Source organism: Natrix helvetica (assembly GCF_964273705.1).
Source record: "Natrix helvetica genome assembly, chromosome: 1".
Lineage (NCBI taxonomy): Eukaryota > Metazoa > Chordata > Lepidosauria > Squamata > Natricidae > Natrix > Natrix helvetica.
The window spans coordinates 69,290,220-69,308,419 of record NC_138548.1 but is presented as its reverse complement, the minus strand read 5'-3'; the positions used below and the strand labels follow the sequence as shown (position 1 = coordinate 69,308,419).

Below are 18,200 nucleotides of genomic sequence, written 5' to 3'. Positions count from 1 at the left end.
AGGATAACTAACTTCAGAATCTGAGAAGGTAATACTGGGTGCAAGCAGGGAGTCCTGGTTTCAGCTGGAGCAGAGTCCTTGGCTGCAATACTGCTGGAATAATCCCAGCCAAGCCTGTTCTCACTGCCTGTTTCAAGGTCCATTTCCTCCCTCTCCCCCTCATCTGATGACATGTCTAACAATAAAAGCTAGACTTCAAAATATAACATAATCTTTGTGTCTGTGTGTTTACATGTATCCATACAAAAATTATTAAGCGCTAGACTGTGTCACAACAGTACTAAACTAGGTTTAATACATCTTGACCTTCCCCTGGAGTGGGATGGGAATGAAGATTTTAGAGTATCCTTCCCCTGCCACGCCCACCATGCCACGCGCACAGAATCGGTAGTAAAATTTTTGAATCCCACCACTGTGAGGGAGAATGTTGGAAAACCAATGTGAGAGTTCTTTCTGCAAATAGACCGACAGAAAGCTGACATATTTTAACATTATCTCTGAAGATTGTGAATCACACTTAGTTAATATTCTGAAAATGCAGTTAGGCACTCCAACTTTCCTAGGCGAAACATTGGTGAAGAAATGATGCCAAATCTGATGTAGGACTTTGCCATTGCCAGCTTTTCTGAAGAGACTCTATTCTGCCCCTTCATTCCAATGACATCAACAATGTCAATATGTATGTCATGTTTACATCTCTTTCCCACAGCCACAGGATATTTAGCATCACTAAATACCATTCCATTGATTGCCAGTGCTTATTTCCCTCTTTTCAGTTCATTGCTTATTACTGAACCATAAATTGGTCAACTTAGGATGCTGGACAAACTCACCCTAAACAGCTTCTTTATGTTTCAACATATTATGCAAACTAATGAGCAAATCATGGTTAGATTTCCATGAGCAAGTATCTCACACAAATGCAGTCTTTGTGTGGGTCAGTCATATAGTCAGTTTCACTTTGCATTTTCAATCCCTGCAGAAAATCAAAACAAGAAAGCACTCTATTATTCACAATGTATATATCTAAAAAGTCAATTATGTTTGTGTGTGTCAAAAAAGAGAAGATAGAAGCAATATCACGATGCATGTCTTGCTCCTTTTATACAGACAAAAGGGTTAGGGCTTCCATTGTAACATTACTTTCACCACCTATCCCTTTGAAACAACTCCGCAGGTGTCAACTCCAAGTCAAACTCAATTCCCAATTATATGTGTTCATGTCCAAGTTGTTTTCTTTACAACACAGTAGAAGTGATTTGTCATTGCCCTTGTCCTGGATTTTTCAATGTCTGCCTTCTATTTGCTGGCTTCCCATATAAAGATTTATCTGGAAAAGAAGCAGAATGAATTTGACATAGCAAATCTATGCTTCTCTGAATATGAAGAAAAAAATCAAAGTTTGTGTAGCCTATTTTAGTTGGTGTTCACCGTACTGATATAAGCCAATTAACCCATGTTTCAAGAAAAAAAAGAGTAATAGAATGCAATTCAGAGGACTCCGTCTGGTAGATGAAGAATGAATCAAAGAATTTCTGGTTGTCTACAGGTTAAGCAGCTAAACCATCCATTCACTGTCATTGTCAGTCTTTTAGGCTGCTTATTCACATATAAAGGAAAGAGAGGTATGTCTCTGCTTTTATTCTCAAGCGAAGCAGTTTCTTTTTGAAATTCTTAAATCCAGGGAAATAGATACTAGAAAACCTTGAATTATAATGAGTGCGTATCACACCATATGCATCAGCATATCTGCTGATATACTTAGACTACATTAAAGCAACATTAAAAAAACTCCCACAACAATAAAAAATGAACTGTTTTTTTTAAAAAATATCATATTTGTTTGTTTCATACCCAGGGAAAGTGCTTAGAATCTTTTATCTTCGTTTTTCATTCACGCACACACCGCAAAGAAATACTGTTTTTAAAAAGTCCACTTAAAACCCCCATATCCCACACCTCCCTAAATTGCAAGCATTCTGGCTGAAGAATTCTGAAAGTTAAAGAGTCCACGAGTTGCTGAGGTTGAGGAAAAACTCCCTTAGAGAATAAGACTGGACAATGGCAATACAATGGAAGGCAAAGATATTGCTGCAAAGAAAATTACATGGATGTTTCCATAAAATCACCAGGGGCTCCGTAAGAAAGGAGCCTAAGTTATATACGGACACTAGATTCAGAGTGCAAAAATCCGGATCCCCACTGCACTGAATTCACTGCGCTCTCCAGAGGTTTGCAGTCCAATTGGAAGAGATGGAGACTCTTTAGATCAGTGTTTCTCAACCTTGGCGACTTTAAGTCCTGTGGACTTCAACTCCCAGAATCCCCCAGCATAGCATAGCTGGCTGGGGAATTCTGGGAGTTGAAGTCCACAGGACTTAAAGTTGCCAAGGTTGAGAAACAATGCTTTAGATGGTGTAGCAAAAAAAAAAAGCTATCAATCCCCGAACATCTCTGTCAGGAGTCTCCAAACTTGGCAGCATTAAGACTTGTGGGCTACAACTCCCAGAATTCAAGTCTTAAAGGAGCCATGTTTGGAGACTTCTGATCTATATCAATGCTCCAGTTCACTTCTGCCAACGAGCTTTTGCTTTTTTCCGCCTAGCGACGCCGACGACTAAACTGCTGAGCGTCACCTGCAAAGCGTCAAAAAGCCAGCGTTTTAACTTCCGCCCTTAGTGGCTGCCCTACTTCCTGTTTCCGCTCGATTTCGTGGGTTGCCATAGCAACACAGAAGCTGGGTGACTAGTTGCTGTTTCTTGATGGAGACTGTTGCTTGTTTTGTCTGCCTCTGGAGGTGCATCTCTAATATTGTTTCGGGGTATAGGTAGACTGCGTCTTGTATGTAGCCGATCCCCCCCCCCTTTTTTTTTTTGTCTGGTGGAGGGAAATTATCTTTTTCAGCGATCGTTAATGATGAACTTTTTGCGTTCATGATCATGTTGGAGACCAATACAATAGCATTTGTTTTGTTTTCTATATGTCTGTATTTACAGGCAGCACCAGAATTAATTTATTTTCCTTCAGTGGGGTTTACTCCCAAAGCAGTAAGTATAGACTGCATATGGTCCTCAAATAATGATCCTCCCCCCCTCCCATTTTGAGACATATTATTTATAGTTACTCTGGGCTCTTGCTCGAATTTTATGATCTGGATCTTTTCTTAATAGGGTTGTGCAGACGACAGTTTCTGTAATACATTGGCATTGAAAATCGAAGATAAAAGAAAACCTCTAATAATTGACCACTTTTCTATTTAGTCTAAACATTGGGACAAAATGTACTATATTGTACAGTCAGTAGCAGGTTAGCATGTAATAAAATTATGTAAAATATATAATATAAATAAAATACATCTACACAGTGTGTAAAACATCAATTAAAACCAGATCTACTGGTTCTTGACTGCAATGCTTTTAAGTTGTTTGTTTACTTATCAGATTTTTATCCTGCCTTCATTACCTTATAAACAGCTCAAGGGGGTGAACATAACTAATACGCCTCACTCTTTCTATTTTCCCCATAACAACAACCTTGTGAGGGTTGACGGTTGATGTTTCATGGCTGGGCTGTTGTATCAATTTGCTGGTATCAATACTCATGCTTGAATACAAAACGATGCTATAAAGATTGTTTTGGACCAAAGAGTCACAAAAATAATAATTTCTAAATATTAATTCATTATCCTATGACTGTCTCAATTATCCACACAGTGATAGTAAAACAATCAGTATTATATTTTGCAATGGCAAATATGGTGCCTATCAGCAAATAGAGAACATAAAGTTACCTAAACACATATGTATATTTGCAGATGAAGTAGATATGCAAATATAACTATGTCATGGTTTCCGTGGTGAAATCAGGCTATTTCCAGAAGTAACATTTTTTACTATTGATGTTTGGCTTTCAAGGATCCCCCTAACTGTCTTGAAATTACTTATTTTTTTCAATCTAGACATAATGTAACTGATATTGCCCCTATATTTCTAACAAGGGCTGTCGTTGGATCTGTTTGTAGTGACAATATGGGAAAACCATTGTTATGCAAGAAGTTAGTGACATACTTTGTTTTCTCCTTCATATTAAGAAAAATGTAGAAATTTAGAATTCATTCTGATCTAGCCTGCTTGATTTCTTTTTTCTTGCTTTCTGAATAAAAGAGAAGAGGAAGATTCTTCATGTAACTTCAAAGCTGTGAAAATCCCAGACTTTTGTTTCCCATTTCTTAGTCACGCGCCATCCAGTTAAGGATCAGGTCTTGCAGTCTCCTGACCATAGCAGGTCCATTACTTTTGGCAGCAGAGTATAAAATAATATCCACTCATTTCTTTGGCCTATTAAACTGAATCACTGATATAAACTGCAAAATTAAGAAGATAATGGAAGTTCATTACTGAAAATGAAGCATGCAGAATTTTAAAAATAGATTCCGTATAATTAAGTTCTCCTTTTCTAATTATTTAAGGCTACAATGGATATTACAAGAGGAAGTCTGGATGGAATTTCAAGACCAGCATCTAACTCAAGAAATAATCATGGAAGCAAAATGTTAAGTTCATCTCTAGAGATTTTAACGCCAGAACCAGACCAGTCTAAGGTAGTTTCTCTTTCTGCCCTGTTACTTGTTCTACTCTCTATAGGCCTTTCAAAGTTTTGCATAGAATTTCAGATGTTTACCACAGGCCACTAGGTAATTGAATAATTGCATGCTTTATTTAATTTTTTTTCTAAAAAAAGTATAAAAAGTCAAATTTGTGGATTTTACTCAAGGATATTAGGTTATGATAATAAATCAGGAGCTTTGGATAAAAAGCTTGATATGCTTTTTAAAACTTTCCATTTCATATCATTTCTAGGCTGATGTTTGCAATGATCATATAGGGGAGAACTCAAAAGAAAATTATGATAAAAATGGGGAGGAATATGAAACTCAACAAATGAGTTTCTCAGAACAAATATCTGAAGAAAAAACTTGTGATTTTGAACTGGTGGGACAGCATACAAATCAGGTGGCAGGTATGGCAAGTACTACAAGATCAGTGTAACCTTATTCATGTTTACTTAGAGTAAATAATAATGTATAATAAGACCTGCAACAATGTTATAACAATATAAATATCTTTTTTATTGGGTTCAAAAGGAACTTCCAATGGAAAGAATGCAAATGAAACCTGTCTCCAACAAAGATGGAGACAATTACCATGGCAAAGACCAAAGAACCAGATTATATAAAGTTCCTCAGAACTTTTCCAAATAGTGAGGGATGGGGGATGACTACCAGGTGCTGTGGATGGTTGTTCCTTATACGGACACTGCAAGATAGCAGTTTTCTGCAGGTCTAAGAGCTGAGAGATGAAAAAATTAGCCATCATGCTCACAGCTGTAGTGGAGACTTTCAAAGGATACGGAGTTTGTAAACTTTACTTTCTAATTATTTTTGGAAATTGCTTACGATATTTACTATTCTAAGGCTGTTAGAGATCTTCAAATGACATGTTCGAAAAGCCATCTAGTGAGTTTACTTCTCTTCTGGAGCAAACAAAAAATAACTCTAAGTGTAGGAATTTAAAGAATTGGAAATTCTAGTTTATGTTGCTTTTTACTACTGTAATTATGAACTTTAATAAAAATGAGATTCAGGTGAATTAGATGACTATACAAAAGAATAAAAGTAAATTTAACTGGCTAAATTAATGCTTATGTCTAGGCTTTGGCTGTGGCATTGAACAGTTGTATAGTTTTTCTTACTATAGCAATTACATGCTAAGATAATTTCAGTTGCTGAACTTCTGTTTGCCTGTTAAGTTTTGCCAGCAAAGAAGAGTGATCCAATTGTCCTTGGATCTTTATTAAACTTTAGGACAATGTGGAAAAATAAGGAACAATTAATATAGAAATATAAATGTTAAACCCATTAAAGAAAATATATAAATATTTCACAAGATTAGGATCAGTGCACTAAACATAAGACTAAATAGTTTGTTCCAGATTGCAGCCACCTTGGAGTAATGCTCTTTTACAGTTGGTTTGATTCTTTAATAACACTTTTAAATAGCACTTCTATGTACTGTTTCTCTCTTTTTAGAACATTCTTCAAGTTCAGTAGATTCTGAAGATGACTTTGCTGAAAAACTCTCTTGCAGCAGTGCTTCTCAGAATAAGCCAGTTGAACCACGAAAAGGTATTTATCTTTTGTACTCTCTCTTATAATTAGGGTTAGAAAGCCAGCTTAGTTTACAGGCATTAAAAATTGTAATGAGAAGGAAGTGCAAATTATGAAAGTACAGTTGCAGTTGTTTAATGTGTCTCATGATGGTGCACACTTGTACAAAAGGAATGGAGATTGCATTGTGATGCTATGATGCTGTTTTTGTCATTTTGATGAAAGCTTGAGGTCCTATGGCACTTCAGAGGTTTCTATTTTCCTGCCTGTCCTGATATTGTTAATTTGGTTTGGAAACTTGAATACCAATTCCCTTCTACTTTTTAATGACTGCAATACAGTTCTCTGTTTCTGAGCTTTCTATCTGTATCAGAATGGTAATTTGAATGATTATGCACATATAAAACTGGGGAGGATGGGGAAAATTCTAGTATTTATTTATTAATTTGTTTATTTACGTATAACTTTTATATAGCCACCTATCCTTCAGACAACTCTGGGCGGCTCCCAATACAATCCTTTAAAAATAGGTCCAATACACTACTTAACATTAAATTTTAAAAATTAAAAGACCAAACATTAAAAAACAATAAGAACAAAAATCTGTCACCAATCCAAGCAAATATAGTACTGTCTAATCTCCCAACACTTAGGGGAAAACCAGGTCTTTAAGATTTTACAGAAGGCTAAAAGGGTGGGAATCTGCTGAATTTCAGGGGGCAAGATGTTTCATGGGGCAGAGACCACCATGGAAAGGCATGCTTCCCATTAGATAACAATATTTGGGGGAAGGAATCAGGAGCATGCCCACCCTATCTGACATGGCCTTAAGGAATTGTGGTTTTCCAAGTGGCCTGACCCTGTGCCATATACACTATATTGCCAAAAGTATTCGCTCACAACTGAGTCTGATTATGTGGATGGGTGAGCGAATACTTTTGGCAATATAGTGTAGGACTTTAAAAGTGATGAGTAGTACCTGGAGTTGCAACCAGGAAGAAATGGAAAGCCTATGTAGCTCGCAGACCTAGGCATCCCTATTACTGTGTGTGAGGTCTCGTTCTGGATCAGTTGAATTTTCTGGGTGGTCTTGATGAACAGCTCCATGTAGAATGTATTACAGCATAAATATTTGCTAGAATTTCTTCCATCTTCCTTTGCATATAATCAACTTAGAGATGATCAATGCATGGTTGACTGAACAAGGACTTCCAGGCCAAAAAAAGGTGTGATTGGTTCACTAGAATGACTAGACAAATCTGTGCAAAGGCTCCTGGCCTTAGCTGCCACCTGCTTCTCAAGCTGGAGCATGAGGACCCCCAAATTACACATCAATTCACAGGGAAATGCCACCCTGTCCAGAGTCAAAGATAGAGAATCATTTGGTCCTGGGGGGACAAAAACCCATAGTCAGTCTTGCCAGGGTTGGGTCTCCCTATCCAGATCCTTACAACCTCCAGACACTTGGCCTGCATTGCCACTGCATCACTTGTCTGATTACGGATGGACATCCATTTATTTCATAAATATTTGTATTAGCAATAATAGTTTTGAAACAATTTTCAGCTTCATTAATGAAGAGCAATCTTTTCTTTAAAATATTGTAGCATTGGTGTTGTATTCCTAGTGGATTTTTAAATAATATTCTTCATTTGATGACATTTTAGAAGATCAACTTGAAATGTTATTAAGAATATTTTTGATGGAAAGATGATTTGATTTTAATAGTCAGTTTTATATTTAAGTGACATCCAGGTCTGCAAACTTAGATGATTCTAAGGAGAAAGGTGTAGATCTTCTCATCCTGAAAGCAATAAAGAAGATGAAAAGGTTGGATCAGATATTGGCAAATAAACAATCCCGGGAAAGAGCAGTCAAAAAGCAAGGCAGAGAATTGAGAGCAAAACTATGGGAAGAATTTCAGGTTAGAAATACAAGATTGAATACTTCTATGAAGCATCATTTATATATGATGATGAATGGCTATGTTTGTTACATTTGAATTGCTTTTTGGCATATAAAAATCACTTATCTATTACGTAAGTATTTGACTTAAGTGCTATTTTTTTGCTCAATTAAGCTAGCTATTGATTTATTTAGTAAGTCTGTAAATATGGCCTGGTAGAAGTTCATCTAGTTTGATAAATTATAGATATTTTTCATGAATTGCTACAGAACTGAATGTTAAAATCTCTTAGTATAAAATATTTTTGTGCTAAATTTATATTAATGTACTATATTGTAGAGTTTCTATGACAGATGCATATTGTACAATATTTTCTGAAAATACTCTGCTCAAATCCTTGCTTATAACTTTTGTAATCTGCTGCTAAAAGCTGCAATTACCAAAGACATTTTGTTGGGTCCGTAGCCCAATGATAGAAGTGTGTGTAAATCATGTGTGGATAAAAACAAAGGGGTAAAACCTGCAATTTTGTGGGGGAATTCTTTAGAAACTTAAGGAAAAGTTTAGCAGTATGCATAAATACTCTGGAATGTCCATTTATCCTTATATGTATGTATTTCACTATTTGAATGCAGTCAGTGACATCCCGAAGTTCTTCAATAATTACTGAAGAGGAAGAAAACACAAGCAGATTTTTAGCTTTGAGCTCACCATTATCTGGAACTCCTGGTAAGAATTAAAAAATTAAATTTTTGGTATTAATTCTAATATAGGGCTAGCCACCTGCAGCCTTTGAACCCTTCATAACAGCTTTCAGAATCTCCTCTGAATGTGATTGATGAAAATTGGTGGCTTGATGGCATTTTGAGTAGAAAACATCAAATTTGTAGCGTATGTTCTTCACATATTTTTAAAAATCCACCCAGTTTGCATTATTGTATTATCACTGTGGTTCATAGCATCTCCTAAACGCTGAGAGCAGCTTTTGGTTGTCAAAAGGTTGTTTACCCCTGTTATTTGATATATTGAAGCAAAATGGTAGTTTGTCCTCTAATTCAAAACTCCTACAACTCATATCAGTCGGGACTGGATGGTATACCAGAGCGTACACTTTCCTGACCAAGTACGTCTGTTAATTTTAAATTCACCTTGAAAATATAGGGAAAGTGATTACTGTAGCTAATTTAGTTCAGCCTAACACAGTTACTGAAGGACCCAATCCAGCAGCCTCTTTGGATCAGTTTAGATCCAAACTGATCCCTCACTTCCTGAATAGAAATCGTCTTATTTCACAGTATATGTTTCATTAACAGATCTTTCTGCTTGTGAAGATAATGAAACGTTTAACATATTTAAAACTCAGCTTCCTCCAGAAAATTATGAGACTAACGGAAGACAAATAAAGCAAGGTACAATACACTTTTGTTCTCCAGATCTAATTTTAAAAGAATAACAAATCTGTGAAAGCATGCTTTTTGATTATTTTGATGATGATTATTTTTTATTATTATTATTATATGGGCTGCATGAAATGGAAGCATTCTTTGCCTAAATATAGGCCCAGCATTGGAGATATTTAGACGTAATACTGTAAAAACTACTTTTTCCTAAGAATTGTTTTGTATGAGCCTTCCCTCACATTTTATTTTACTTGATGTGAGATCAAAAGTTTCAGTTTCATGTTCAATTCCATTCACAGAAAAATGCATTTTGAATTTGAGAATGGTTTGCGTGGCTTTGCATTTCATAGTAGTTTTCTTTGTCTGCAATTTGTTCTTAATTAGTGTTATCAATGAGATTGCGGTAAAGCGTGTAATATTAATACAATACAATACAATACAATAGTAGAGTTGGAAGGGACCTTGGAGGTCTTCTAGTCCAACCCCCTGCCTAGGCAGGAAACCATATACCGTTCCAGACAAATGGCTATCCAACATCTTCTTAAAGACTTCCAGTGTTGGGGCATTCACAACTTCTGGAGGCAAGCTGTTCCAGAAGTTGTGAATGCCCCAACACTGGAAGTCTTTAAGAAGACTAATATTTTATTAGAGATAATATTGAAACATAGTTTACAATGTACAATATAGTAACAAAATAAAAAAACTTTTACATAAAATAGTGAAACACAATTCCAAAATTTAATTGAGATGGCTAATTTTTCTTTATTATTTGTTTCCCCAATAATTCTTTTTCTCTTTCAATACCTGAAGGTGATTCAGCTGATAGTGTAACAAGAAGTTCAATGAAGAAAATGGAAAACACTTGCCCAAAAAGTACAGCAAGCTTAAAAAAACCCCAAAACTTTGTTAAAAAGAACATAGAGGTATGTATTTAAACATAAGATTAAAATTTGTTCCCGACAAGTGCCCCTCCCAACAGCATCTCTTTAAATATGATTCCCCAAGTGAGCCTTGTGAAGAGGGGTGGGGCGCCCTCCCCCGAGTTGTTGGGTCGCTCTGTGCTGATCTCCCCTCCTCTCTATTCTCTGTGCTTGGGGATTGGTGGGGAGGTAATTGCTCATTGCCGGAGCTCCGTTGCTCTTCTGCTTTGCTGCCTGCCCTCTCTTCCCCCTTTGTTTGGTCATCCTGCGCCGTCTCTCCGTCACTGGTGACCCTTCCCTGGCCCGAGGGACCTGGGACTGCTTCATCCTGCTTCGGTCATTTCTCCATCAGCCCTGGCTCCGTCTCCTCCTCCTCGGACCTAAGCTCCGATGGGGCTGTGACATTTATCTTGTTACTCATTTAGAAAATCACCTTATTGAAATTTCTCTGCAGTTTATCTGAAATATATGAGATTAATGATTGGATTCTAATTATTTTCCATATCAGGTTTTGCTGGAAAAATAGAATGTTTTAAACCACTACGTAATTATATCTACATAATGGAATGTCCTCTGTTAATTGCACATCCTACTTCTTGTTCTTATGCTGTGCCTGATATTTGTTGATAAGAATGTTTACAAAGTTCATTGTAGCTAAAAGTTATGAGTGAGGTGGTGGAAGGGTAACACTGTCAAAAGATTTCTATGGAATATATGTAGCTTCTGGCACATGTAATGTCAACTTAAGTGACTATATTGTACAGTAAATGTAGTGCAGCTTATCGACTACTCATTCAGCATTCATTCGAAGTTACAACAATGCTAAAAATAACTTTATGACCAATTTATGACCATTTATGACATTCTCAGCCTCCCTCATTCATGTGATCTCTGTTACAATTAATATATATTGTCCTGCATCTGATCTTTTTTTTTCTTTTTTTTCTCTACCCTTGCAGAATGGGGAGACTGGAGAAGAAGCGATTAGAAGAGAGTAAGCAGGCACACAATGGGGAGTAGACATAAAAAGTAATGTGCTGATAAAACTCTCAGGAACATTGAGGTATTCAGCAGCCATTGTATGCCTTGTGATTCTCTTCTAACCCCAAGTTCCATTATGGCATAGCACCCCGTTGGGAAAATAATTGATGGCCACCAATCATTCCAATCATTTCCAGTGCTCCCTCCCCTGTGCCAACTGCATCCCCGCTTCTTCCCTCACTGCCCTCAGAAAAAAGAGCCCTGCCAAGTGTTTTGTATAGGCCATCTCTCCTCTGCCCCCTCCAATCCCCCAGCAGAATAGAGAGATTGCTGATAATGGGATTAAAGAAGAGTACAGTAAACAGGCACACAATGGTGAATACACAGACTGTTTGCCAATTGGCTGCTGACATCAACACATTGCTTTTGATGTGATTACTCTTTTCTAATCGCTTTTTCTCCAGTGAATGTAAATAGAAATATTAATTCCATTCTTGTTTATTGTCCAGCACCCTAGTGAACATTTTATAGGGTGAGAGTTAGGAGGCAAACAAAAGCTAAGGTATGAAATTGGTTACTTTTTTCAGCTTTGACAGAAAGCTCAGTCATGATCATGTGATTTTTCCACTTAGCAATTGCTTCATTTAGTAATCAATGCGGGAGTTCCAATTGATATTGCTAATCTAGAACTACATGTAGTCCTCTTCCTTCTTTATTCAGAATGTGCTTGGTTCAAAAATGATTTGGAAGAAATGCTTTGGAGCCTGTCGGTTGCAGCACCTCTACAATACTCATTTACTGTATGTACCTGTTTTTTCCATACTTCCAGATGACCTTGAAAAAAGGTTGCTACTGTTTAAAGAATCGCCCCTTAAAGTTGTAGCCCCTTTCTTCTCTCTTGGTCAGAAAGCCTGTTGGTTTATTGAATTAACAGACAGATTTGTAAGATTGAAAGCACATCTTCCATCCACATTGTTTCTGAAGCATGCACATCTCTAATTCTTACTGATTTTCAAAAGATTATTATTAATCTCCCAAGACTATCAATTTTCAAATTGCTTTCCTCTTTATGCAGCTGGCCAAAGATTCGTCAAGTGAAGTTATGCTAGATGAAGAGAGACAGAGGCTATCCGAATTACTGAAAGATACAGAAAACGATAGTAATAAACTTCAAGTTGAGGTATGAACAAATAATATTGATTCAAAGCACTTTTTCAACACAAGCTCTGGGCAACCGAAATAATTTACTGTAGTATTGTTTTCTTAGGCTTCTGCTGCAATGAGAAAAACTGATGTGGTATTGTGGAGAAGATATTAGCCCAGGATTGGTGATCCATGTTCAAATCTCCAATTGATCATGAAATTCACTATGATTTAGGGCCATTTATTCTCAGGAGATTTTAAGGGTTAAAGAAAATGGAAGTGCATTTTGTTTTGAGTTTGGAGCAAAGTACTTTGCAATCAATGTTCCAAATCTACTGTGTTGCAAAGGAATAAAACTTTGTTTTCCTTTTTCTCTCAGAATAAAAATCAAATGTGTTTCCAACTTTGGAAACAATGTAAATTTTCTTCACTTTTGAAGGCATCCTGAAATTTAACTTCAGCGCACTACAAAGCCATACGTTGCATTTACAAACTCAACAAACCAGCTCAAAGCATTATTATATTGGTACTCTTTAAATTTCATGCCCATAGTATCCAGTGTAAACAAAGTACAGCAGTACACTTGTAATCATGCACCTTTGCATTCACCTGCCTTATCTATTTAGATAACATCCAACTTTCCTTAATGAGCAAGTTATAATTAAAGAGTAACAGTATCCTAGCATCTGAGTTGATGTGGGAAATGGCATGAAGCAGGAAGAGTCCTCTCTACATTTTGTCATCCAAGGCATCATCTCCATCTTTGAGGAGTCCTACTTAGAGCCTCATAGCCAGGAGGATGAGACCTACTAACATTATTGTTGGTTATGAAAGTGGAGCTAAGGATGGATTGTACCTGGCTTTGATTACAACTTAAGTGAAGCTGGGATTGATGCATATCTTTCATGGAACATAAGCCAGAGACTCATTCCAGTACAACGTGCTCAGATAAACAAGCCATTGGCTATAAATGTGATCCAGTGGGAGGTCTGAGTGATAGAATCCATCCTAGTCAGTGGATATATCTGTGGAGAATGTAGTCCAGAGTGACAGGAGGGAGGGCCTTTTCCTTGAAAGCAAAGAGATAGAAAAGCTTAGAGTCTCTGGTATGCAGGAAAAGGGCAAAGGTGGACCCTTTCTAATAATTCACAAAGTATATCTAGTAGGCAGATATGCAGATTGCTGTCTTGATTCTGGCAAGATTAATGTAAGGTCAAAGGAACAAACACTTCCAAGTAGTTTCTTTATTGTCTTCGCCTACTGACAAACCATTATCAAAAAAGTTATACATCCTGTTCTATAGACATAACTGACTGAATCTCTTGTGGCAGATGTGATTTTTGATTCCTACATGGCATTGACGGTCCAAACATTTCTTTTAGAATCATTACTTCAACAATTTAGGTTTGTGCAGTTGCAACCACTGTTCCCAGCTGAAGATATGTAGCATTTCCTGAGTAATCTGGGTCATTCTATGTATGTTTTCAAAGTATCACATGGAAACTTATTTTGAAGGCAAAATATTTATGGAAATTCTTTCCATAAATAAATCAGCAACCTAATTATCACAGGATTTTCCAACATGCTATATTGAAAAACTCTGTCTTCTGTCTACTGTAAATTCAAGAGCAAGCATTGTCTTCCTTCTGTATTTATATGCCAGTAGGGGGTGCACTTGTAATTTGGAAATGGCATTGGAGACCTTTTTGCGGGGTTGATATTTAAAACAATTCTAAGAACTCATTAGAGGACATAATGGTCTTCCACTTTTCCAAAACTACGATGCATTTAAACTGCGTATCATTTTAAATAGATAATGGAAATGCATGCTCTGATTTAGAATATGCATTGTCAATAGAAATACATATTCATTTTCATATAACTTTATTTAAAAAAATTGAAGGAAAAAGATAAATGCTAATAAGAACAAATGTTTAGAATAAAGAGAGGAAAAAATAAACGAAATAGGAAAAAGACAAAGCCAAAAGTGCAAGAAAAAGAAACAAAGGAGAAAAAAGTATAAACAAATGACTTCTTACATATTAGCTATGCGTATAAAAGTAAACCAACTTCTTACTCTGTAAGTACAGTATGACATGCATATTTGTTTAATCTATAATCTATTTTTTTCTAATCATGTAATTTGAGAGGGAAATAATTATTTCATTTCACTTTAATAGGAAGAAACAATTGGAATATTTGTACCAGGTGAAGGATATACACCCGAACCAATGGAATATCATCACCTTGCAGAAATTGATGCTAAACTCAAAATAATAATATCTGATGGAGATTTGTCTGTATTTCAGGGCTCCTGTTCAAAAGGCTCCAGTAAGATTTATGAGGTACAGAATAGGTAGAGGATGCCTTGCCGAGGCAATATTATACTTTTAAAAATTCTTTGGACAATATTGGCATTTAATCTCTTTTTAAATTGCTATATATTCTGTAATAGATTCAGTCAGATTGATAAAGATTGTTTAAGGAAATGTGGTTGGGGACTGGAAAGTCTGAAAGTTGTACTATTCAATCACTTTCAGCTGGTTCGTTAAAAAAAACCCTAATATAACTAGTGTAATAATTAATGTAATTATTTATTTATTAATTATTTAACATTTAATTATTATTTAATTAATTAATGTAATGTAATAATTCTTTTTTATACAAATGCAATGCGAAACACTGATTACAGAATAACTCCCCAAGGAAATTCTAAGTAAAGCTGCTAAGCTTTTATGTTTTATTTAATCGTGTACTTAAAAGTGGTCTTTCAATTTTGCTGGGTTGATATCTTCCTTTTTCTCCTTAACAAGGAACCTTAGTGTTTTCCCTGTAAAATGCATTTAACAGCTTGATTTTTCTAACTGAAATCTTGATTTTCCAATTCAAAATCTACCTTTTAAAAGTGAGAAATAGCCATTGCTTTTTTATACCAGTAATGTTTGGTAGGGACCTTGGTTTAACTACACTATCACTATATCTTCAAACAGACAAACTGAGAAGCTGATTTCACAGAGTCGCTGTAGGTAGGATCTTATTTTTGGAAACAGAAAAGGATAGGTAACCCTTTCAGACATACTTTGCATGGGACTGTTAGCAAAAGAGGATTACTTTAGCTCCACATTCCCATGAGGTTATTTGGGGATAAAGTCTGCCTTTTTGGGTTTTAGTGGTAAGCAATTTCTTATACTAGATTGCTCACCTGACACCATTAATACCATCCCCTTGTCCCAGTTGAGCTCACTGTGTAAATAGATTTGATTTTTTTTTAAAAAAATCTGACATACATAAATTCTAATTTTGCCAAAAAAAGTTCATACTTTAATTAGTATTTTAGAAAAGAGCTTACTCTAATTAGCGGTTTAAATTATTTTATCATTGCTGGCATAACTAATTTTGCTTTTTATTTTGGAACAGAAATAGGACAATTTTACATTTTCTAAAGCATTATACATATGCTAATTATATTGTAGCTAAACGCAAATTTTAGCTAATGCCAGACTTACAAATGAATTTTACTTAGCACACATAATTGAACTGGAACTCAGGCTAATTTGTAGAAGGCATTTAATGTATGGGGACCATGCTTCAGTAACAAGGGATTGGTTGAGATTGTTTCCTTTCCTTTTCCTTTTAAAATTCAGTACTCTTATTATTATTTGCTTTTTTAAAGGAATCCTTGGCTTATGCAAATAGAAAGTTGAACATTCCAGGTGAAAAGATCTTAAGAGACACTAAAGAAGAACGTGATCAACAAAACAGACTTAAAGAAATCAACCAACAACTTAAAAACCTAGAAGAAACTGTAAGTCTCCTAAAGTTTATAATTTTAAAAAGTATTATATACGAAGGATAAGAAAAAGTTGCAAATACTGATTAATCAGTAAACGTTTTGTTGCAATATTACTGTGATCTTCACAACAGATAAATGTGTCTAAGTAGCTTAGAAATAAGTGTGTATTCTGCTTATTTATAACATATAATGTGTCTAGATAAAATGAAACAGATTAGATTGTATGATCATTTAAAATATATTACTAAAAATATTTAAAACCAACCTTTCTCTTCATTTCCTATCTTCACACTGAATGTAGCTAAAACTATATCAAATTGATTTATGCATCATCAGGTTGGAGTCAACTTTTAGTGACCACATAGATTGATTCTCTCCACAATCATCTGCTCCCAACCTGATCCTTCAGGTCTTCCAATGTACCCATCACTACAATAATGGAATCCATCCACCATGCTCTTGGTTATTCTCTTTCTTTCCACCTTTCTCAGCACTAGAGCTTTCTTCAGAGAGCTAAGTCTTTCCATAATGTATCTGAACTAGGATAATTGTGCCTGGTCACTTGTGCCTCAGAACTCTGGATCGATTTATTTGAAGATGCATTTGTTTGTTTTCTTGCCTGTTCGTGGTATTCTCAGAAATCTCCTCTAACTCCAAAGTTCAAAAACGTCAAAATTATTTCTGTGCTGCTTCTTCAACTTCATATTGGAAGACCAATAAACCGATAGAAATATCGGGCTAAAAAGGCAGCAATAATCTCTTTGTGTGTTTCCCCACTTTAAAAGCTGAAGGGGGAGAAAGACTGAAACATGTCTTGAAAAGATGCTACATCTTTGAGGCATCTGAATTAATGATTCCTATAGAACAAGAGTGTCAAACTCAAGGCCTGGGGGCTGGATCCAGCCCATGGGGCTGCCATGGAAATAGCAAAGGAATGGCCCGTGGTGCCCCTGCCAGCGAAAACAGAGTTGTTTGTGCCCCTCCTGAGCTCCGTTTTCATTGGCAGAGGTTTGCAGGAGGCTGTCGCAGCCGAAAATGGATCTCGGGAGCCTGTTTTTGTAAGCGCTCGGGCCACCACAGGTGCCCCTGAGATAAGTGACATCAAGCTGACCATGCCCACCCTGGTCACGCCTATTCTGCCCCCCCCCCCAAGGTCAAACACAACTCTGGTGCAGCCCTGCCATAGAACATTCTTATCCAGTAAGAGGCTTTAGTTAATGCAAAGAACAATGAGATTCTTTTTTTGTAAAGAAAAAAAAAAGCTTTATCTTATTTAAAGTAGGGTAAGAAAAGCCAAACTGAAAATAAGAGTGAATCAATGTTTGCCTGTCATTGTTTTCACTTTTTACGTTTGAGAAGTAGTTTGCCACCTAGTTGACCTTGTATTTTAACGTAAATTAATCTCATAAAATGAGATTTGCCCGTGTGCAAACAAATGGTAAGATACCATTTCATCAAAATTTACGGTCCAAAAGTTCCTTCTTTGAATGACAAATCTACAGTAGCTTATATCAGTTTTGTAATGTCAGTTTAGTGAGTGGTGAAACCTCCAAATAAAACGTATCTAGGCTGTGTAATTTCTTTTTGCTGTTGACCTTTGCTCCCTTTCACCCACTCGGTCACTGATCCTTTCTATTTATGGGAATACAAGTCTGGACAGGAACCCTCACATTGGTGGCTTAGTCTGCAATAACCAATGCTTTGGAATGCTTTGGGCTACTGATTCATTAAAATACAATGAATGTTCACAGGTCAGTTTCAAGGTCTGATTAGTATAAAACTGTTCCTTGGAATTTGCTTAGTAGGTACTTACCACTCCTTCACTGCATACCAGACATTTTTTCTTGACTTGAGAGAATGCCCATAAGACATTATGGAAGTAGAAACTATT

The 18,200-nt window shown here is 36.2% G+C and overlaps 1 protein-coding gene across 4 annotated transcripts in view; it reads left to right on the top strand.

Annotated features, from left to right (window-relative positions):
- Nucleotides 1-2,669: 2,669 nt before the first annotated feature.
- The window catches only part of FSIP1 (fibrous sheath interacting protein 1), a 54,238-nt gene continuing 38,707 nt past the window's right edge, over nt 2,670-18,200 (top strand). The window contains exons 1-12 of one of the 4 annotated variants that reach the window (XM_081935010.1): nt 2,736-2,797; nt 2,997-3,047; nt 4,469-4,600; nt 4,860-5,019; nt 6,089-6,184; nt 7,912-8,090; nt 8,708-8,801; nt 9,386-9,481; nt 10,283-10,395; nt 12,449-12,553; nt 14,697-14,861; nt 16,190-16,321. In XM_081935010.1, the coding sequence (XP_081791136.1) occupies nt 4,475-4,600; nt 4,860-5,019; nt 6,089-6,184; nt 7,912-8,090; nt 8,708-8,801; nt 9,386-9,481; nt 10,283-10,395; nt 12,449-12,553; nt 14,697-14,861; nt 16,190-16,321 (1,266 nt within the window). In that variant the 5' untranslated portion in view covers nt 2,736-2,797; nt 2,997-3,047; nt 4,469-4,474. Of the gene's footprint in view, nt 2,798-2,891; nt 3,048-4,468; nt 4,601-4,859; nt 5,020-6,088; nt 6,185-7,911; nt 8,091-8,707; nt 8,802-9,385; nt 9,482-10,282; nt 10,396-12,448; nt 12,554-14,696; nt 14,862-16,189; nt 16,322-18,200 lie in introns of those variants that run through there. The other 3 variants (XM_081935009.1, XM_081935011.1, XM_081935008.1) reach the window with 3 other exon arrangements.